Source organism: Sus scrofa, chromosome 13, assembly GCF_054392235.1.
Source record: "Sus scrofa isolate SSC_HxYL_T2T_F1_AM1 chromosome 13, Sscrofa_HxYL_maternal_Yorkshire_Landrace_v2.0, whole genome shotgun sequence".
Classification (NCBI taxonomy): domain Eukaryota; kingdom Metazoa; phylum Chordata; class Mammalia; order Artiodactyla; family Suidae; genus Sus; species Sus scrofa.
The window spans coordinates 16,304,819-16,323,836 of record NC_139395.1 but is presented as its reverse complement, the minus strand read 5'-3'; the positions used below and the strand labels follow the sequence as shown (position 1 = coordinate 16,323,836).

At 41.7% G+C, this 19,018-nt stretch overlaps 1 protein-coding gene and 1 pseudogene across 5 annotated transcripts in view; both read left to right on the top strand.

The window, feature by feature from the left end:
- ATP2C1 (ATPase secretory pathway Ca2+ transporting 1) overlaps nt 1-19,018 on the top strand; it is a 151,970-nt gene that overhangs the window by 22,641 nt on the left and 110,311 nt on the right. For 2 of the 5 annotated variants that reach the window (XM_084991771.1, XM_084991770.1), the window contains exon 1: nt 10,925-11,092. The exons of 2 other annotated variants lie outside the window; for them this stretch is intronic. In XM_084991771.1, the coding sequence (XP_084847897.1) occupies nt 11,087-11,092 (6 nt within the window). In that variant the 5' untranslated portion in view covers nt 10,925-11,086. Of the gene's footprint in view, nt 1-10,412; nt 10,688-10,924; nt 11,093-19,018 lie in introns of those variants that run through there. One more of the 5 variants, XM_013990075.3, reaches the window with a different exon arrangement.
- LOC146397184 (uncharacterized) lies at nt 6,905-11,039 on the top strand (annotated as a pseudogene).

Here is a 19,018-nt window from a genome sequence, read left to right as displayed (position 1 = left end):
TTTTTTTTTTTTTCCCTCTCTTTTTGTCTTTTCTAGGGCCACACCCGTGGCATATGGGAGTTCTCAGGCTAGGGGTCCAATCGGAGCTATAGCCATCAGCCTTTGCCAGAGCCACAGCAACATGGAATCCGAGCCGAGTCTGCAACCTACACCACAGCTCACAGCAACTCCGGATCCTTAACCCACTGAGCGAGGCTAGGGATCGAACCCACAACCTCATGGTTCCTAGTCGGATTCGTTAACCACTGAGCCACAATGGAAACTCTTCCCTTAGTCTTTTGAAATAAATGTCGTAAGCCAACAGGTGTCTACTCAGAGAAGCTCAAAGCCCTGTATGATTTACAAGTGCTGAAGGAAGCTTAAAATTCTGATCTACACTCTCAGTCTGTTCTGAATTGAGGACTATTAGCACAATCAAAATATTTTCACATGAAAATCCTATGCTGCTTGTAAATCACCACTTCAACTTTAGCACTTGAGGTACTGAACTACAGAATGCAGAGGCCTTTCCCCAGAGTTGCTAATTCAGTAGGTCTGAGGTGAAGCCCCCAATTTGCATTTCTAAAAAGTTCCAAGGTAGCAGCGACCATAGTTTGAGAAACACTGTTGTACATCATTTGATAATGCATATTTTCAAAATCAAAGCCAATAGTGGTTGCCATTCCTTCTCAAAAATAGTAAATACGTTAGAGTTTGCGTCTTGGTTCAGTGGTTAACGAATCTGACTAGGAACCATGAGGTTGCGGGTTCGATCCCTGGCCTTGCTCAGTGGGTTGAGGATCCAGTGTTGCCGTGACCTGTGGTGTAGGTCATACAAGTGGCTCGGATCCCAAGTTGCTGTGGTTCTGGCGTAGGCCCGCAGCTACAGCTCCGATTCGACCCCTAGCCTGGTTATCTCCATATGCCGCAGGAGCGGCCTAAGAAATGGCAAAAAGACAAAAAAAGAAAGCAAATATGCCATTTAGAAGATGGAGAGTTGTTAAAGCCAGGGGTATAAGTGATGAAGACTTAAGCTTCCCAGGTTCTTCTTGACCATTTCCAGCTACGACTGCCGCAGGTCTAGAAACATTACATCATATTTAGTTATGCAAGAAATCAGTGAACCATGTCTTTGCTATATGAATATAATCTGAAATGTGTTGTCTCTTAGTTCCTTCTTCTGTAGCTGTTTACTGATTAAACAGATGCAGCAATTGACAATTTTAATTGTTGATTTAAATTATGGAAATTAAAAAAGTGTAATAGTTATGTCCTCCATACTATCTAAAGCCATTATCTGAAGTCTTAGCATTGAAAATAAATCCCTCAATTTTTCTCCTGCTCCTAGTCTAGTAAATATGTAAATATAAAGACTCAGATCAAAGACAAATTCTACCACTTGGAAAGATGAAATTAGTATTCCTAATACCGTTTGGTGGCTTTTAGATCCTTAGAACATGTATTTTGTTGATTTTTCAATAAAGCATATTAAAGAACGTCTCAATTACTTATTGAATAATCTCTCTAAAAATGCCTGTCAGTGATCATTTAGTCTTAAGATAACACTTTCACTTTAGCAGTAATTTTCAACTCTGGGAAGATAAATCCAAGGGGATTCTATCACACCTTCTGCTTAGAGTATAACTTCCCCACTGATGGTGTCCAAAGTTTAAATAAGAACAAATGAATTAGCATTCCCATTGTGGCTCAGTGGTAACAAACCTGACTACTATCTATGAGGATGTGGCTTTTATCCCTGGCCTTGCCCAGTGAGTTAAGGATCTGGCATTGCCATGAGCTGCGGTGTAGGTCACAATATGGCATGGATCTCAAGTTGCTGTGACTGTGGTGTAGGCTGGCAGCTGCAGCTGCAATTCAGTCCCTAGTCTGGGAACCTCCATATGCCTCAAGTGGGGCCCCCAAAAGCAAAAATAAATAAATAAGTGAATAGATGTAGACAATGACCAAGAATGTTCTAAAATGAAGTCCTTATTAATTAATACATTCTTGAATGTCATCAAATGAGCTATGGGGCAGATATTCTAGGCTGAGGAATTGATAGCTGTCAAGGTTTCAGGGTGCCTCATTGAGTTGAAAGATGCAAGAATTTAACAAAACAAAATCATAAATTATAAAAGCTAATTCAGTAAAGAGGACATCTTCTATATTCTTTAATGGTCATTGTAGAAGCATTAAGGTAATTGAAGCCAAGATGAATATTTGACTCCTGGCTTTGCATTAAATAGTGAGAAATTCTTGTGCAAGGAAATTCACCTGTGAGTCTCGGCAGTTAAGATCTAGTCTGCTTGCCACATAGAGCTGTGACGATTAAATTTAATTATGTACATGGAAATATTATATCAACTGAAAAGCCCTAAACAAATGCATAGTTTTGGTGGCTATTTTGATTCTCATTTCCCTAAAAATAAAACTTTCAAATCAAATGTGCAATTTACCTTTGCCAGCACTTTTCCAGAGTTAAAATGAACAATTTAATCATTTAAACTAGAGAAGAATACAAGCATTTTTTTTTAAAGTCACAGCTTTTTAATTGCTGTGAGTCAAAAAATAAAAACAAATTAATGCTCAAACCTTAAAATGATAAATATCTTTGTCAAATACCTTGAAAAAAACTGTCATACTTTATGAAGGTGTAAACTTAATTTTTTATTTTAGCAAGTTCATAATAGAATTTATCACTAAGTGGTCATTAGTTGAATAATTAAACAAGAAAAAATCTAGTGCTAGGGCACACAATGACATAAGAAAATAAAAATTCTAAAATCTAATGAGTTTCTAAGTATAATGTTACATAATTTAAAGATACTCCTAATCAGTAATAAGAAAAACTTGTCAAAGTAGCTTCTGCGGGAGTTCCCTTTGCGGCACAGCAGAAACAAATCCGACTAGGAATCATGAGCTTGCAGATTCCATCCCTGGCCTTGCTCAGTGGGTTACCATTAGCTGTGGTGTACGTCACAGACGAAGCTCAGATCTGGCATTGCTGTGGCTGTGGCTTAGGCCAGCAGCTACAGCTCCGATTAGAACCCTAGCCTGGGAACCTTCGGGTGCGGCCCTAAAAAGAGAAAAAAAAAAAAAAAAAAAAAAAGAAAAGAAGTAGCTTCTGCAATTAATAGCTTTTTTTTTTTTTTTTTTTTTTTTACTTTCTATGCCAGGATGGAAATCTGTTAAAAAATAGATAGCATTCTCCTGCTCAGTGTTTTTGACTTACATCTTATTCCAAACTTCATTTTAACATTGAATATGTCATATACATTATACTGCATTCTTCTTTTTTTTTGTCTTTTCTAGGGCAACTCCCGTGGCATATGGAGGTTCCCAGGTGAGGGGTCGAATCGGAGCCGTAGCCACTGGCTTACCCCAGAGCCACAGCAACGCAGGATCCGAGCCATGTGTGCAACCTACACCACAGCTCACGGCAACGCCAGATCCTTAACCCACTGAGCGAGGCCAGGGATCGAACCTGCAACCTCATGGTTCCTAGTCGGAATCGTTAACCACTGAGCCACGACGGGAACTCCCACAAGTGAACTCTTATATTGAATTCTTTTAACTTGTATAGAAGCAGCCTATGCATCAACCAACTACGTTAACCTATTTTTCTGAAGTAAACTTTTTTTCTCGTTTAAGATTCTATCTTGTGGGATAAACCAAAATGGAAAAGAATATTAGGAGTATATACACAGGAGTTCCTGTCGTGGCACAGTGGAAACGAATCCAACTAGGGACCATCAGGTTGCGGATTTGATCCCTGGCCATGCTCAGTGGGTTAAGGATCTGGCGTTGCCATGAGCTGTGGTGTAGGTTGCAGATGTGGCTTGGATCTGGTGCTGCTGTGTCTCTGGTGTAGGCTGGCAGCTGTAGCTCCTATCAGACCCCTAGCCTGGGACCCTCCATATGCCGCAGGTGTGGCCCTAAAAGGACAAAAGACCAAAACAAAGAGTATTCACACACATATGTATATATAATATTATATATATATATAAACCGAGTCACTTGGTTGTAAAGCAGAAATTAGTACAACATAGTAAATCAATTATAATTTAATTAAAAAGATTCTATCAATTAGGATGCTTCTAGCTGCAAGTAACAGAAAATGTTTATTATCTCACAGTAATGGAAGTCCCGTGGTGGGAAAGGCTCTAAGGTTGGTTAATTTGTAGCTTAATTATTATGTATCAAAGGACTTTGCTTCCTCTCAATACTACTTTGCTATCTGTGGTATTAGCTTTTCCACAAGGAAGAGGGGTAATAAGATGGCTGCAGTACTTGGAAACATTCAAAATTGTGGGGAGAAAAGGAAGGCTTGTTAAATCACATACTACCAACACCAATCCCCAGAATTTCTGATTTTGTAGGTCTAGGTAGGATCTGAGTTTCCAAGTGATGCTGGTAGTGGGAGCCACACTTTGGGAAACACCGGCTTAGGAGTTCCTATTGTAGCGAAGCAGAAATGAATCCTACTAGTATCCCTGAGGATTTGGGCTTGATCCCTGGCCTCACTCAGTGGGTCGGTGGTCCAGTGTTGCAGGGAGCTATGGTATAGGTTGCAGATGCAGCTCAGATTCTGCATTGCTGTGGCTGTGGTGCCAGTTCAACCCTTAGCCTGGGAACTTTCATATGCCTCGGGTGCAGCCCCCAAAAAAGCAAAAAAAAAAGAGAGAGAGAGAGAGAAACACCAGCTTAGACCTATGATCCTGAGGGGATGTTTAGGATCACCATAAGTTCATTGCAATGTGCACTTTATCATTTGGACTAGAACACGAAGTTCTCTTTACTCTCCTCATAGGGCTTGATGCCATTTCTAGTTTGTCAACTCCCTCGTAAACATTTCTATAGTGGGACATTACCCACTAGAATACCAGTATTCTCAGTAGCTGAAGTAGCTGTTTCTTAGAAAATAGTTTTGCACTCAATTGTTTGAACTGCGGACTGGTTGGGCCGGTTCAAGACCCCAGTCTGCACTTGAGCTTACTTGTTCCTGGCTTTTAGAAAGCTCTTTTTTCTTTCCCAAATCCCCATTTTCCCAATCCCAAATAAAGGACATTTGGCAATATTGAATTATTTAAAATAATCTTCTGAAATATGCTACATAATTATTGTCTTTTATAATCAAGGAAGCCAAAAAAAGTTGTCTGAGGGTATATTATAAATGCTGCTAATCTAATTTCCCACCTGATCTTTATTTGTAGTGATGAATTTTCCAACCTGAAGTTTTAAGTGTGCTCATGTTGCAAAAGCTCCTTCCTGCCAATTTGTAATTCCCCTTTTCTACCATATGTCTTGCAAACCATCCCTTTGCTGCGTGTTCCCTACTTTGTGTAGTATGTTCAATGGGAGCATGGTCTGTTTGCTTGATTGTCCAGGGCTAAACTTCATCATCTTCATAAAGCCATGGGCAATTTCTGGACTGTGGATTTCCCTTTCATTTATTATCATAATGGCATTTTTGTGCCTTTTTTCTCATTTGTTCTCACAATGGGAAGCACACACTGGAGAGAGATGATTTCTGCAGGGGGCCTGCAAGCACATGGGACAAGTTCAGGCAAAGATGCAAGCTATGCAAAAATATTTGACTTCTAGAAAATAGTTGGGTAGAAAACTTTTGAGTGCAAAATGTAATTATTTTGGAGGTCTAGAGAAATGCAACCTTTCCCAAAGTTCTCTCAGACACCAGTCTGCAGAAGAATAGAGACTGAAAATATTTCTGATGTCAATCAAAGAATGCATTTAAATGGAGGGAAGAGGGCTAGGCTATTACTGCAAAACACAGCAGGGGGCCAGCAGACACACTATGGAATCTATCCAAACTATTTATGACAACCAACCCATCAGGAAGGCTTTCAAAGTTAGTTAAGTACTGGCCAATAGCAATTTAACTTACTTGGCAATTCTAAGGCCTATAGCCCATGCCTAATCTCCTAGCCATCTTGTCGAACGAAATAACTGATAACTGTGCTGGAAGTTATAGCACTTTTACTAGTCTCCTAGCCATCTTGTCCGAGGAAATAACTAACTGTGCTGGAAGTTATAGTGCTTTTACTTAGGCATTGATATGCATTCCATCAAAATCCGAAGCACAAGCTCAGCTGAAATTTCCTACTTGTAGAGAAGTAGCCAGCTCAACATTATTATCTTTTAATTTCAAATGGTTACCTGAGTTCAAAATCCAAGTGTGAAATTTCATCTGCTCTGGGCAGTGCTCAATACTTAACACTCCTTGAAAAGATTAGTACTTACTCAGATCAACCAACCCATCAGGAATTATATTTATTCATTCTACAAGCATTTTTTTTAATGAAATCCACTTTCCAGATTACCCATTTATTCAATAGGTCTTTTTATTATATATTTACTATCGACAAAATATTTGGGGATTAGAGATGAATTATGCCAGTTTGGACACTGGACAGAACATCTTTTAAATACGTACATTTTAATCTCAAATATTGGGGATTTGGAATATGGAATATTCTATGTCTATTTTCTCTTTTTTTCATTTTTTATTTCTTAGTATGCATGATAAAGATTTTTTTATATGATGGTTTTTTTTTTTTCATTATAGCTGGTTTACAGTGTTCTGTCTTTACGTCTACTTTCTTTTTTTTTTTTTGTCTTTTGTCTTTTTAGGGCCACACCCACAGCATATGGAGGTTCCCAGGCTAGGGGTCTAATCAGAGCAGTAGCCGCTGGCCTATGCCACAGCATCGTAGGATCGGAGCCGAATCTTCGACCTATACCACAGCTCATGGCAACACCGGATCCTTAACCCACTGAGCGAGGCCAGGGATGGAACCCGCAACCTCATGGTTCCTAGTTGGATTTGTTTCCACTGCACCACGATGGGAACTTTTCTATGTCTATTTTCAATGGAAAAAATGAAGTGCACAGTTGGCTCTTGGACATGGGACTCACACTCATTCTTCTGCCTTTCCTTACCCTCACTCACCTGCACCTCTACCTATTCTCATCTCCAACCCAGAAGGTTAGTAGTACTACATATCAAAAATCTCAAATATCACCACATGCTCAGAACCTGCTGAAAGGGGGAAATGAGTCATACTTGGAATAAACTTCTTTAGAAATAAAATTTAAAAGAGCATAATTAAAATTCCTTAGTTTTGGAATTCCTGTCGTGGCGCAGTGGTTAACGAATCCGACTAGGAACCATGAGGTTGCGGGTTCGGTCCCTGCCTTTGCTCAGTGGGTTAACGATCCGGCGTTGCCGTGAGCTGTGGGGTAGGTTGCAGACGCGGCTCGGATCCCGCGTTGCTGTGGCTCTGGTGTAGGCCGGTGGCTACAGCTCCGATTCAACCCCTAGCCTGGGAACCTCCATATGCCGCGGGAGCAGCCCAAGAAATAGCAACAACAACAACAAGACAAAAAACAAACAAACAAACAAAAATTCCTTAGTTTCTTCTGCTCATTTTTGAGTGCATTTGATTTTTATTCTTACTTCCAGTTTTTACTCTTCGAGTACTGCTAAGACACAGAACCAAGCCAATTTGTAGCAATTCTGGCAGGTGGCTGTTATAACACTCACTTCATATGACACTTCTTGCAATAAGATTGTATATCAGCAAACTTGACCCTTAGCACGTCCTTCATCCTATAAGAAGAAAAATATTTGTGTTGTTCCACTGGAGACTTATAAAAATGAAGTGCTTTTAAAATTTTCAACTTAAAAAATGGCAACTTTTTTCTAGCAACTATGTAAAATCCCTTAGTTATTAAACTTTGGTACTTAAAACAATGTTAAAACAGTCTTTAAGACTCTGAGGAAAGATTTAAAATAACTTTTTCTAAGTTAATTTTTAAATCCCAAGGGCCATATTTTGTGCCGGTTTCTGAAAATGCCTGATATCAATTTTGATATTAAAAACAGGATGCCTCATATCCTTTATGTAAAAGGGACAGCATAAATAAAATCAGGACAGCATGTCTGTTCTATCTCAACCTTCCCTTTTGTAATATACCCCCAAGCAGAGAAGCCTGACAAATTTCCCCTCTATTGCTCATGTGTGACCATTTTTTGCATCAGATATACTTAATTTTGTAGGTTAAATACTCAGAACAAAATGGGAGTAAAGATTTTTAGAGTATCGATGTCTAAAGAATTGAGGAAACCTGAACATAATACAGCTAGTTGTCATCAATCTCATTCTGGCTCCTAGCAGTCCATGCTTTTGCTTGTTTCTCTGTATAGTGCTTTATAGTGCTTATAATTCACAACCTGTCTTCATTTTATCAGATCCTCACAACAATCTTTTGAGGGAAAAAAGGGGAGTTATTATGCCTCTATCTACATATAAAATTTCATAATACATATGCATGTATGTACGGACACACACACCTATGTTTGTATATATATGTTATGCAGTGTAACTATATTTTAGTACCTTTCCCCTGAGATGAGGAGGTGGAAATTGCTACACATCAAATTTCATGGTAGGTTAGCTGGTCAGAAAAGGAGATGTTGGAAGAAGGAAGATTTCTGGAGCTTGTGGCCCCACTACTCTGTCTTGAATATTATTAACATCTACTATCTTTCACATGCAGAGGAATTCAAAGTTGGTGCTACAGATATTGACTAGTTGGTCGAGGAAGGGTAAGGCAAAGAATAGGAAACCACTCTGTAGAGAAATGCTAATGAAGCTTAAGGACCAGCTAAGTGGTTGAAAGCTATTCTTTATGGGTTTTTGCTGCTCTCAAGCCTTGGAATTTGTGAGATGACTGACAGTAGATTAAGAATGAAGTATGCAACAAATCTTCTGGACAAAACTGGTATTCTCCAGTTTCTTCTTTGGCTTGGCAATAGGAATAATGGCTTTCACAATTTAGGCAACCAGAGTAAAATTCCAGTTTAAATTATTTCAGATATAAGCCATGGAGTGATAAATCTTGGGGGGAGTGTGTTCAGTTAGGGATTCAGTGTTAAGGTGTATTGCGGTACCCAAGGGATAATTCTGAAAAGTTGTCTTAAAGTGTTTGAGCTCATTAAAGCAATGCAATAGAAAACTACCCTCTTTTGTAAGATCATATGCTAGTAACAATGTCTGTATCTGTACAATTCCTATTTTAGATGCCTTCTTGTGTTTTCAGTGTGATGCTGTGGTGTCAAGATCCAATAAGTATGGTAATAATCACTACAAAGTGATTACAACATTGAGCAAAATACAGCACATTCTTTGTTGTAACAATTATGGGCTTACATGCATCATTAAGGCTAAATCATTAAGCCTGCAAGCCAGAGGTAGGTCATATAAAATAACTCTGAGACTTGAGGTCTGCTTCATCCTGATTTTTATGGTTTCACATTTGAAATTTAAGGCGATCTCGCCAAATAAAATCTCAATGTCTCTTAAAATCCAGAAAGCTGCCTAGGGTTTTTGATCCTAGACCAGTTCTGCTTAATTTGGGACCAAACAGAACAGCTAACACGGTCCACTGCCTATTTTGACGTTGAACATGTGGTCAGAGAGCACACTGGGATGTGTCACAGGACCTGAGAAAAGGGGCAAAATTTTCAATGGGTGTTAATGTTGACTGAGAGAAGTATCTCCAGCATATAGGGAAGTCTCCCGCGATCTCCCGAGTTCTTTGCAGGATGCCCTGTAACTCAGCAGGTGTAGACCTGCCCTCTAGTGGATTTGTTTGCAAGAGGACTTGGGTTCCATGGCTGCTGTCTGGCTTGACAGGGTTTATTAAACTCAATTGTCCATCAAAAGTGACTTATTGGAAGTCTGGACTAGGTGCTGAGCAAATAAACCGCGCCAGTTGCTGAAGGTAATGCCCACTTTCCAGCTTCCATCTGGGAACGCTAGGCTTCTGCTTGTTCCAGCCTCGAGGGTTTCACACTTGGGACAAATGAGAAGCGCTCCGCTGAGCTCTCGGGGGCCGGTCTGAGCCCTCTTTCCGCGCGGGTCCCGAGCGCACCCCCAGAGCGGTAGAAGTTTGGGAATTGGCCCCGCCCGAAGGTCCGCTTAGAGAAGCCGTGACGGGTCGGCACCAGAGACCGCGGCCCCCGCGTCGCCCGCCGGGATTATGACGGCCTCACGCGGGAGGGGCTCCCAGCCGCTTCATCGGGCGCTCAGGCATCTCGGGTGGCCGCGACCATGGCTGCGCCTGCCCGCTCGGCCCGACCCCGCGGCAGCCTCCTGAGGGCGTGCGGCCGGCGCGGGGAAGCGGGAGGCTCGCCGCTGCTCGCACCCGGTGGGTGCGTAGAAATGGCAGAGAATCAGGTTTCTGCGGTCGGGGGTGGGCCGCCGCTGCAGGGCAGGGGGGCCCAGCAGGCAGCCCGCACCGCACGGCCGCAGCCCCGTCGCCCGCGGTGCACACGGCCGGGCCTTCATCCACTTCCGCCGTCCCCGCCCCGGCGTGAGAGTGCGCCTGCGCGCGTGCCCCGCGCGGCGGAAGTGGCCGCGACAAAGCTGGGCCTGTGGGGGCCAGGGTGCGGGGCGGTCCCGGGGTGCGGGGCGCGCCGGGGCGGCGGGGAGGGCGGAGCGCAGGAGGCGGAGGCGGGAGCCGACCAGCTCGGCCTCGCTGAGCCGCCGGGCTGCCCGGGCCGGGTCCCCTCACCTGCTCCCCTTCCCGCCCCGCCCGCCCTCCCTCCCTGTCGCCGCCTTCACGCCTCGAGAGGCGCCCGCCCGGCGCCGCCGTTCGGCGAGCTGCTCCCGCGAGCCCGCGGGTGAGTCCCCCGCATCCCGGAGAAGGGGTTGGGGGGGCGGCTGGATTACCTCCGGTCCCCCGTTTCTAGAAACTTCCAGGTCTTGGGAGCTGTGTCCGGGGTACCGGGATGGGGGCGCCGCCCAGCCCCGCGGGCGTGAGCAGGGGGATGCGGGCGGCCGGGGTCGGCGCGCTGGGGTCCCTCCCCGCCCCGGTCAGCGCCGCTTCTCCGCTTTCTCTTGCAGATGCTGCTGCTAGGGGTGGTGGGCGCAGCCGCGGGCCGCGTGGCCGGGAGCGGGGGTGACGGCCTGGGATTCCGGGGGCTTCTCTTCTCGTCCTCCTCTTCTCCCTATTCCCAGTGTGGCCGTGGCTGACACTAAAGACTTTGTAGCCACCAACCCAAGTGCAGTTTCGATGGAAGATGAAGGTAAAGGCCCCCGGCAGGCGGGTTGCAGCGCGGAGTTGAGGGTGTGGTGGTTGGCTGTTAAGTTGTCTTTCTCTACCTTTTTATTTCTCTGATTTTATTTTTTCCCTTTGATTGTGAAGTGTCCAAGTAGTTGCTTCCATAGGGTTTCTGGATTTTATCTTGGTACAGTGGGGGCGTTTCGGAAATTAAGGTTCTGTAGGGTGACGGAGCTTGATTCTGCTTTCCCAAGGAACCCGCTTTCTTTACCTTAGGGGATGGAAAGGAAGTTTTCATTTCAGATGGCATCTCTGCTTTGCTTCCCGAGCTCTTTGAGAGACACCACTCTAGGGGAAGTGGAAATGGAGAGGGAAGACCCTGCGCTGCATCCCTGTGTATTTGCATGTCAAGTCTTAATGTGGTTTAACTCGTTTTTTTAAGAAAGAAAGTGGCTTTTTAATAAATACATCTTTGGGGAAAAGAGAAATAATGTTTTTCAGTTAACAAAAATCAGCTCTGATATTAACGAAATATGATGAGGTGATTTCCTTTCTTAAAGTTCCTCATTTGAAAACATGCTTTAGGAGGTTGACGGTGGAACCTGTTTGTCCACTGAACTCTGCAAATGCCCTGGATTATCATCATATGTTACTTGATTCCTTGGCCCTCATTAGAATATTTAATGCTTTTCATACACGGCACTGATTATCTCTGAAAAGCAATGAACAACTCTGAATAAATGCCTTTTTCTCCTTCTAAAACACATATTCTTTGGACTGAATGCGATAGTCTTTTTTATTCACTTTTTTTTCCCTTAAATGGGGCTGAAAGATGCTGTAAAAGATATTTACAAATTACAGTTTGTCCTCATGGAACAGACTTGTGGTTGCCAAGGGGGAGGGGGGAGGCGGTGGGATGGAGTGGGAGTCTGGGGTTAGTAGATGGAAACTTATATTTAGAATGGATAAGCAAGGAGGTCCTGCTGTATAGCACAGGGAACTATATCCAATCTCTTGAGACAGAACATGATGGAAGATAGTATGAGAAAAAGAATGTGTGTGTATGTATGACTGGGTTACGTTGTACAGCAGATACTGGCACAACATTGTAAATCAACTATACTTCAATAATAATAATAATAAAAAGGATGCCCAACCAGTTTAAAAAAATTGTTCTCATGTATCTTTGGTTTTAAAAATCTATATCTGGTATAGAGGAGCTTCAGTTAGGGTTTGCTGGCTGCTTTCTAATTTGTTTTTCCATTGTTGTAAATGTAAGCTTGAGTGTCCTAAGTAGGACTAGTCCATTATAAAATAGGTGTTTCTTATATGCAGTAATTTGTTTTGCTGAGACCCCTGGGATATGTGGGAAATATGATGAGAAGCATGATTACCTTGCTTAATTTACTCTGGACAGATAGGTTATTGGTGGAAGACATTTTCTGAAATACTGAAGTATGTAACTGCAGAGGACTTGTACTGTCTAATTGGATCTTTAGAAACTATTTGAAAGCAGTTAATATTTTTGTCTAGTGGTATGGAAAATCACTTTTCTGAGTTTTTTTCCTGTCTTTTAGTTCATAGATTTAAGGAAGGCAAATCCTTTCTGCCTGAAAGGTAAAGAATATTTAATGCATTCATATATGTGTTTCTTGATAGTTGCATCTTAAATAACATGTAAAACTTGATCTTCTGCTTTCAGAATGTTACCTGATTTGAGAGTGTAAAGTCAGTAGGTTGTTAGATGTTCCTTCTTTGTTTCTTGCTCTCTCAGGAAAAGAAGCGTGACTAATAAAGCTGACTCTCATTGTTTGTTGAGGTGGGAGGGAGTGGTTGTGAGATGGGAGCATGGTGCAAGCTTGTATCTGACTGAGTCTCTGTACTTTATGGCCAAATAATGATTTGGTCTCATAGTAAAAGATTATACAATTACTAAAAACTAGTGGGGGGTTTTCTGCTGCATAATAATCAAGCGAACATTTTTGTCAGTTTCTCATTACTGTAACATTTTTCCTCTTTTTTCTTAAACATTTATAGAAAAATGTGTGTATAGCCTAGAAATTTTCAAAACCGATTGGCCATATTGAAATACAGAGGTTACTATCGTTTTCCTTTTTATAGTTAGTATCTTCTTTTACATGATATATTAGCATCTTAGGGGTGTGAAACAAAAATGAATTGAAATTATATCTTAACCATTAAAAGTTGTACAACTTTAAGCAAATTCACCTTTCTGAGCTCCTGTTTCCTCATCTGTATATTAGGATTGATAATGCTTAGCTTACATAGTAGGAGGGTTAAATGAGCAACCCTTTGTAAATTCTCTTAGAAGAGAGGAAGGATAGCATTTAAGGGCATGTGCTGTGGAGCCAGGCAACCTGATTTAAATGCTGGATCCCCACTTCACTACCTTTTGGCATTGTGCAAATTGGCAAAGCTTTATATGCTTGTTTCTTTGTAGAATAAAGATATTGATAGAACCTGCCTTATGGAATGGTTCTTAGCATTTAGAATAGTATCTGGCATATAGTGGTGCACAATAAAGTTAATTGTAAATAACCTAGCCAGGTGTTCACATACTCATATGCTGTCTGACATTAATGTCGTTATGAGGAGTTCCCGTCGTGGCTCAGTGGTTAACGAATCCGACTAGGAATCATGAGGTTGCGGGTTCGGTCCCTGCCCTTGCTCAGTGGGTTAAGGATCCGGCGTTGCCGTGAGCTGTGGTGTAGGTTGCAGACGCGGCTCGGATCCCGCGTTGCTGTGGCTCTGGCGTAGGCCAGTGGCTGCAGCTCCGATTGGACCCCTAGCCTGGGAACCTCCATATGCCGTGGGAGCGGCCCAAGAAATAGCAAAAAGACAAAAACAAAACAACAACAACAAAAAAAATGTTGTTATTGACATTGAATGTTGAAAGGGGGTATTGCAGTGGCCAAAATGCTCTGTATGAAGTTGTCATTATTGGTTATGGAATAACTGGAATTAGGTGCAGGATTTTTCTGTAGTGTTAAGGCTTTAAATCCACATGGAAAGTTGGGGCTCTACCAAGAAACTACAGGCCAGTGTAGAAAGAGACAGGTTTGGATTTGAATCCTAACAGGTAATTTTTTTCCTTTCCTAAAAATCTCATGAGTTACTATATTTCTAAACTTTCTCAACTGCTAAGTTTTCTCATCTGTAAATGGGATATTGGCGTCTTTTTGAGGATTGGCTTGAGGAAAGAATGAAGCATGGTATGTCAAGTGCCTAGAACAATGGTCAGCACACAGTTAGCCTGCACAAGTGACTGAGGGATTCCTTCTCTTTCCCAGAAACAGACTCCTCCAGTTGGTGTCAGGGTAGAGTTGCTGGAGGCTCCCTGGAGCCTTAGCCCGAAGGTCCTTAGGGAGTTGCCCTGTCTACAGCTTCAACCATGTGATTCCTTTTAGTCACAGTGGGGGTTTTTTTTTTTTGGCACTTCAGATTCACTTCTGGATCTTTCTCCCATGGCCCACTTAAACATTCTCGGCAAACCTTGACCAGTTTTTAGCCTTAGCCTCCAGGATGCATCATGAATACTTCCAGTCATTCACTAAAAGTGTCTGAAGTTTTAATTTCCTGGAATTTCAGGGACTTCCATTTATGAGTTAGATTTTATCCACATCCTTTGTAACTCTTTTCACATTTATTAGAAATCTGAACAGATAACATTTAGGAATTGGAACTATACAAGAAAAAAATCTTATGATTTTTTAAAAAAATTAATCATTTGTACGTTTAAAGAGATGGCTTATTAGAAAAGATATTTCTACCTGGAGAAATTTGCAAATAGTTCCTCCTTCCCAGTAATGGATTTTTTTGTTTGGAATAAATTTGGCCTTTCCCAGAGAAAAAACAATATAAATTTAATGCACATAAAACTATTTAACATAGCATTAAATATAGAAATGTAATAATTTTCATTAGAGGCAGGGCTAGTCCATCTAGAAAAAATTCCCCAGATCTTTTTGGATGGCATTTGAAAATGATAGTGTGTTTATTTACACTTTACTTTTTAAAATAATTCTTTTTGAAGTTCGGTTGTTAATCACTAGGAATGTGTCAAAAGATTTCTAGGATTGTTGGAGCAACTGTAAGGAAAAAGGAATGAGAAACCATCTTAATTATATTTCTTTAACTAGAAATGGGGAACCAAGTTATAAAAATATTTTATATTTTTAGGTGTGGAAAATGTAATTTATTAAGCTTGCAGTTTTGTTGATAAAATAATATTCTTAATTTCTAGAAAAGAGTTGAAGCTAAAAGAGATTATGTGATAGCATTTTATGAACTGTAGTTAACTCAGGAAGGATGCTGCAGAGATTATTTGTAAGCAATAGCCTCCTGACAGTTGAGTCTTAAATACATGATTTATCTTAATGTTTTTAGCATTCATTTAATAGCAGAATTCAACTCTGAGACTGAAGCAGTTTCAATCAAAATAGTCTCCTTCGTCCAGCGTTGCCATGAGCTAATGGTGTAGATTGCCATTGTGGCTCAGATCCTGCATTGCTGTCCCTGTAGCCTGGGAACTTCCATATGCTTAAGGTGGGGCCCTGAAAAAGATGGGGAAAAAAAATAGTCTCTTTAGAAATACTCCCCTTGGAACTCAAGCTTTATTTTCTTTGAGACCTTGGTTAACCATAATCTATTTAACAAGGTTAAATTTTATTTTAAAGCTGGAAAGAACACCATAGCTTGATGGTAAAGTTAGCTGAGGTAATTTTTTTTTTTTTTTTGCCATTTCTTGGGGCGCTCCTGCGGCATATGGAGGTTCCCAGACCAGGGGTCTGATCGGAGCTGTAGCCACCAGCCTATGCCAGAGCCACAGCAACTCGGGATCCGAGCCGCATCTGCAATCTACACCACAGCTCACGGCAATGCTGGATCCTTAACCCACTGAGCAAGGCCAGGGATTGAACCCTCAACCTCATGGTTCCTAGTCAGATTTGTTAACCACTGAGCCAGGACAACTCCAAGCTGAGGTAATTTTTAAATTACACTGTTGTTACATGTAACATCTTAAAGATCTCTTAGGGATAAGTTCACAAGTTCCTCCCATATTTGTTAAAAGACAGATTCTTTTTATAGTGATCTCAGGCATCAGTTGTAACAAGACTATTTTTACAATTTTAATATAGACAAGTGTTAGTAAAAGGCAGTAAAGTAGAAATTGGTTGGGTTAGCTCTAGGTTAATGCTAACATTTCACACAGGGCAGGATTTCTTAGGGAAAAAAAATGTCTGGCTGTTGATGCATTTCTTCTTGAATTTGTATGGCTGGTATTTACATGCATTTTAAAATGTCTTCCATCCTCAAGGTTTTAAGTTAATATTGACAAATATATACATTTTAGAATTACAGCCATCCCTCAGTATTGGGGGATTGAGTACAGGAACTCCATGGATATCAAAACCTGAGGATGCTCAAGTCCCTTCTACAGAATGTTGTGTTTACATATTGCCTGTGCACACCGTCTTTTTTTTTTTTTTCTTTCTTTCTTTTGCCATTTCTTGGGCCACTTCTGTGGCATATGGAGGTTCCCAGGCTAGGGGTCGGATCGGAGCTGTAGCCTCCGGCCTGCACCAGAGCCACAGCAACTCAGGATCCGAGCCACATCTGCAACGTACACCACAGCTCACGGCAACGCCGAAACCTTAACCCACTGAGCAAGGCCAGGGATCGAACCCGAAACCTCATGGTCCCTAGTCAGATTCGTTAACCACTGAGCCACGACGGGAACTCCATGTGCACACCCTCTTGACAATCTAGATTACTTATATAGTTATCTCTAGGTTACTTAGAGTACCTAATGAAATATAAATGCTATGTAAATAGTTGTAAAAACAATGTAAATAGTTGCTAGCACACAACAAATTTAACTTTTGCTTTCTGGAATTTTCTGGATTTATTTTTTTTCTTCTGTTTTTGATTTGCAGTTGGTTGAATATATCATAGAACCTGTGGATGTGGAGTATACAAGGAAAGTACTCAAATTGGGTGTTCAATTAGATTTGTTTAGGCTGAACTTATTTGATACATTTAGGAAAGAATTGAATGTTTGTTACAAAGCTGTCTCAGTTTATGGACAGAGAACGACAGTGATTGCAGGGGTAAACAGTAAATAGCACTTGAAGATGGTTTGTACCTAGGCATCTAATTCATTTTCAATCTCTGCTTTTTCTTTCTGCTTCAGATATTAGAGAATCTGTGAATTGTCATTTTAAAATATTCCTATCAGGAGTTCCTGTCGTGGCTCAGCAGTAAAGAATCTGACTAGAATCCATGAGGATGGGGGTTCCATCCCTGGCCTTGCTTAGTGGGTTCAGGATCCAGCATTGCCACGAGCAGTGGTGTAGGTCACAGATGTGGCTTGGATCTGGCGTTGTTGTGGCCATGGTATAGGCCAGCAACATTCAACCCCTAGCCTGGGAAATTTCATATGCCTCGGGTGTGGCCTTAAAATGCCCCCCCCCCCAAATCCTGTTAATGATAATTTCTTGATTAAGTGAAGCCTTTTGGCTTACTTTTGATCATTTCGTATTATTGACCTAAACTTGTATCCCCTCAGAGGCTAGCAATTTAGCACATCCCGCTTATTCTTTCAGATAACTCTGAGACATTGAAGCATCCTTGTAGAAATTATTTTCATTTATTTATTTAAACAAATAACCTGATAAAGTTAGAATAGCAGGAGGATCCTGATAATATATTTGCTACCCTGTACTGGTATGTGATGTTCAACCCTTTACAGGAAAACTCCAATTATAACTAAGGCAGAAGTTTTTAGGATGTTAACCATAATACTTTTTTTTTTTTTTTTTTGCTTTTTTAGGGTCACACCTGCGACAGATGGAAGTTCCCAGGCTCGGGGTTGAATTGGAGCTTCAGCTGCCAGCCTACATCATTGTCACAGCAGCACCAGCTCTGAGCCGCATCTGTGACCTACACCACAGCTCATGGCAGTGCCGTATCCTTGACCCACTGAGGGAGGCCAGGGATTGAACTGGCATCCTCATGGCTCCCATCAGGTTTGTTCACTGCTGAGCCATGATGGGAGTCCTTTTTTTGGTCTTTTTAGGGCTGTACCTTGGCATGTGGAAGTTCCCAGGCTAAGGGTCTCATTGGAGCTTCAGCTTGTGGCCTGTGCCACAGCCACAGTAATACCAGATCCAAGCCACATCTGTGACCTGTATCACAGCTCGTGGCAATGCTGGATCCTTGACCCACTTAGCAAGGCCAGGGATCGAACCCACATCTGCATGGGTACTAGTCGGGTTTGTTACCACTGAGCCACAATTGGAATTCCCCATAATACTTTTCTTGATTATTGTTGTTGTTTTTTTAACTGGGAAGTATAAATCTAAACTTTTGATTAGGTTGTGAATGTCACATACTGGATTTAAAGTTATCTTGGGAGTTCCCGTCGTGGCGCAGTGGCTAACGAATCCGACTAGGAACCATGAGGTTGCGGGTTTGGTCCCTGCCCTTGCTCAGTGGGTTAAGGATCCGGCGTTGCCGTGAGCTGTGGTGTAGGTTGCAGATGCGGCTTGGATCCCGAGTTGCTGTGGCTCTGACGTAGGCCGGTGGCTACAGCTCCGATTCGACCCCTAGCCTGGGAACCTCCATATGCCGCAGGAGCGGCCCAAGAAATAGCAACAACAAAAGACAAAAAGACAAAAAAAAAAAAAAAAAATAAAGTTATCTTGATTGTGATGTCTTCAAGTAAAAAAGGATAGAGTGTTTTCTAAGGACCGTTAGTACAGTGAAGTTCTATTTAATGCCTCGGAGAGAGATCAATTTTAAAACAGATATGGATTTTTTTTCCATCTTAAATCAAAGCCTTTTACTGTAAGAAATTAAGATTTTGATACTGTATATCATGTTAGGAATATATAATATATATGCCTTTGTATGCAATTATTCACTAGAT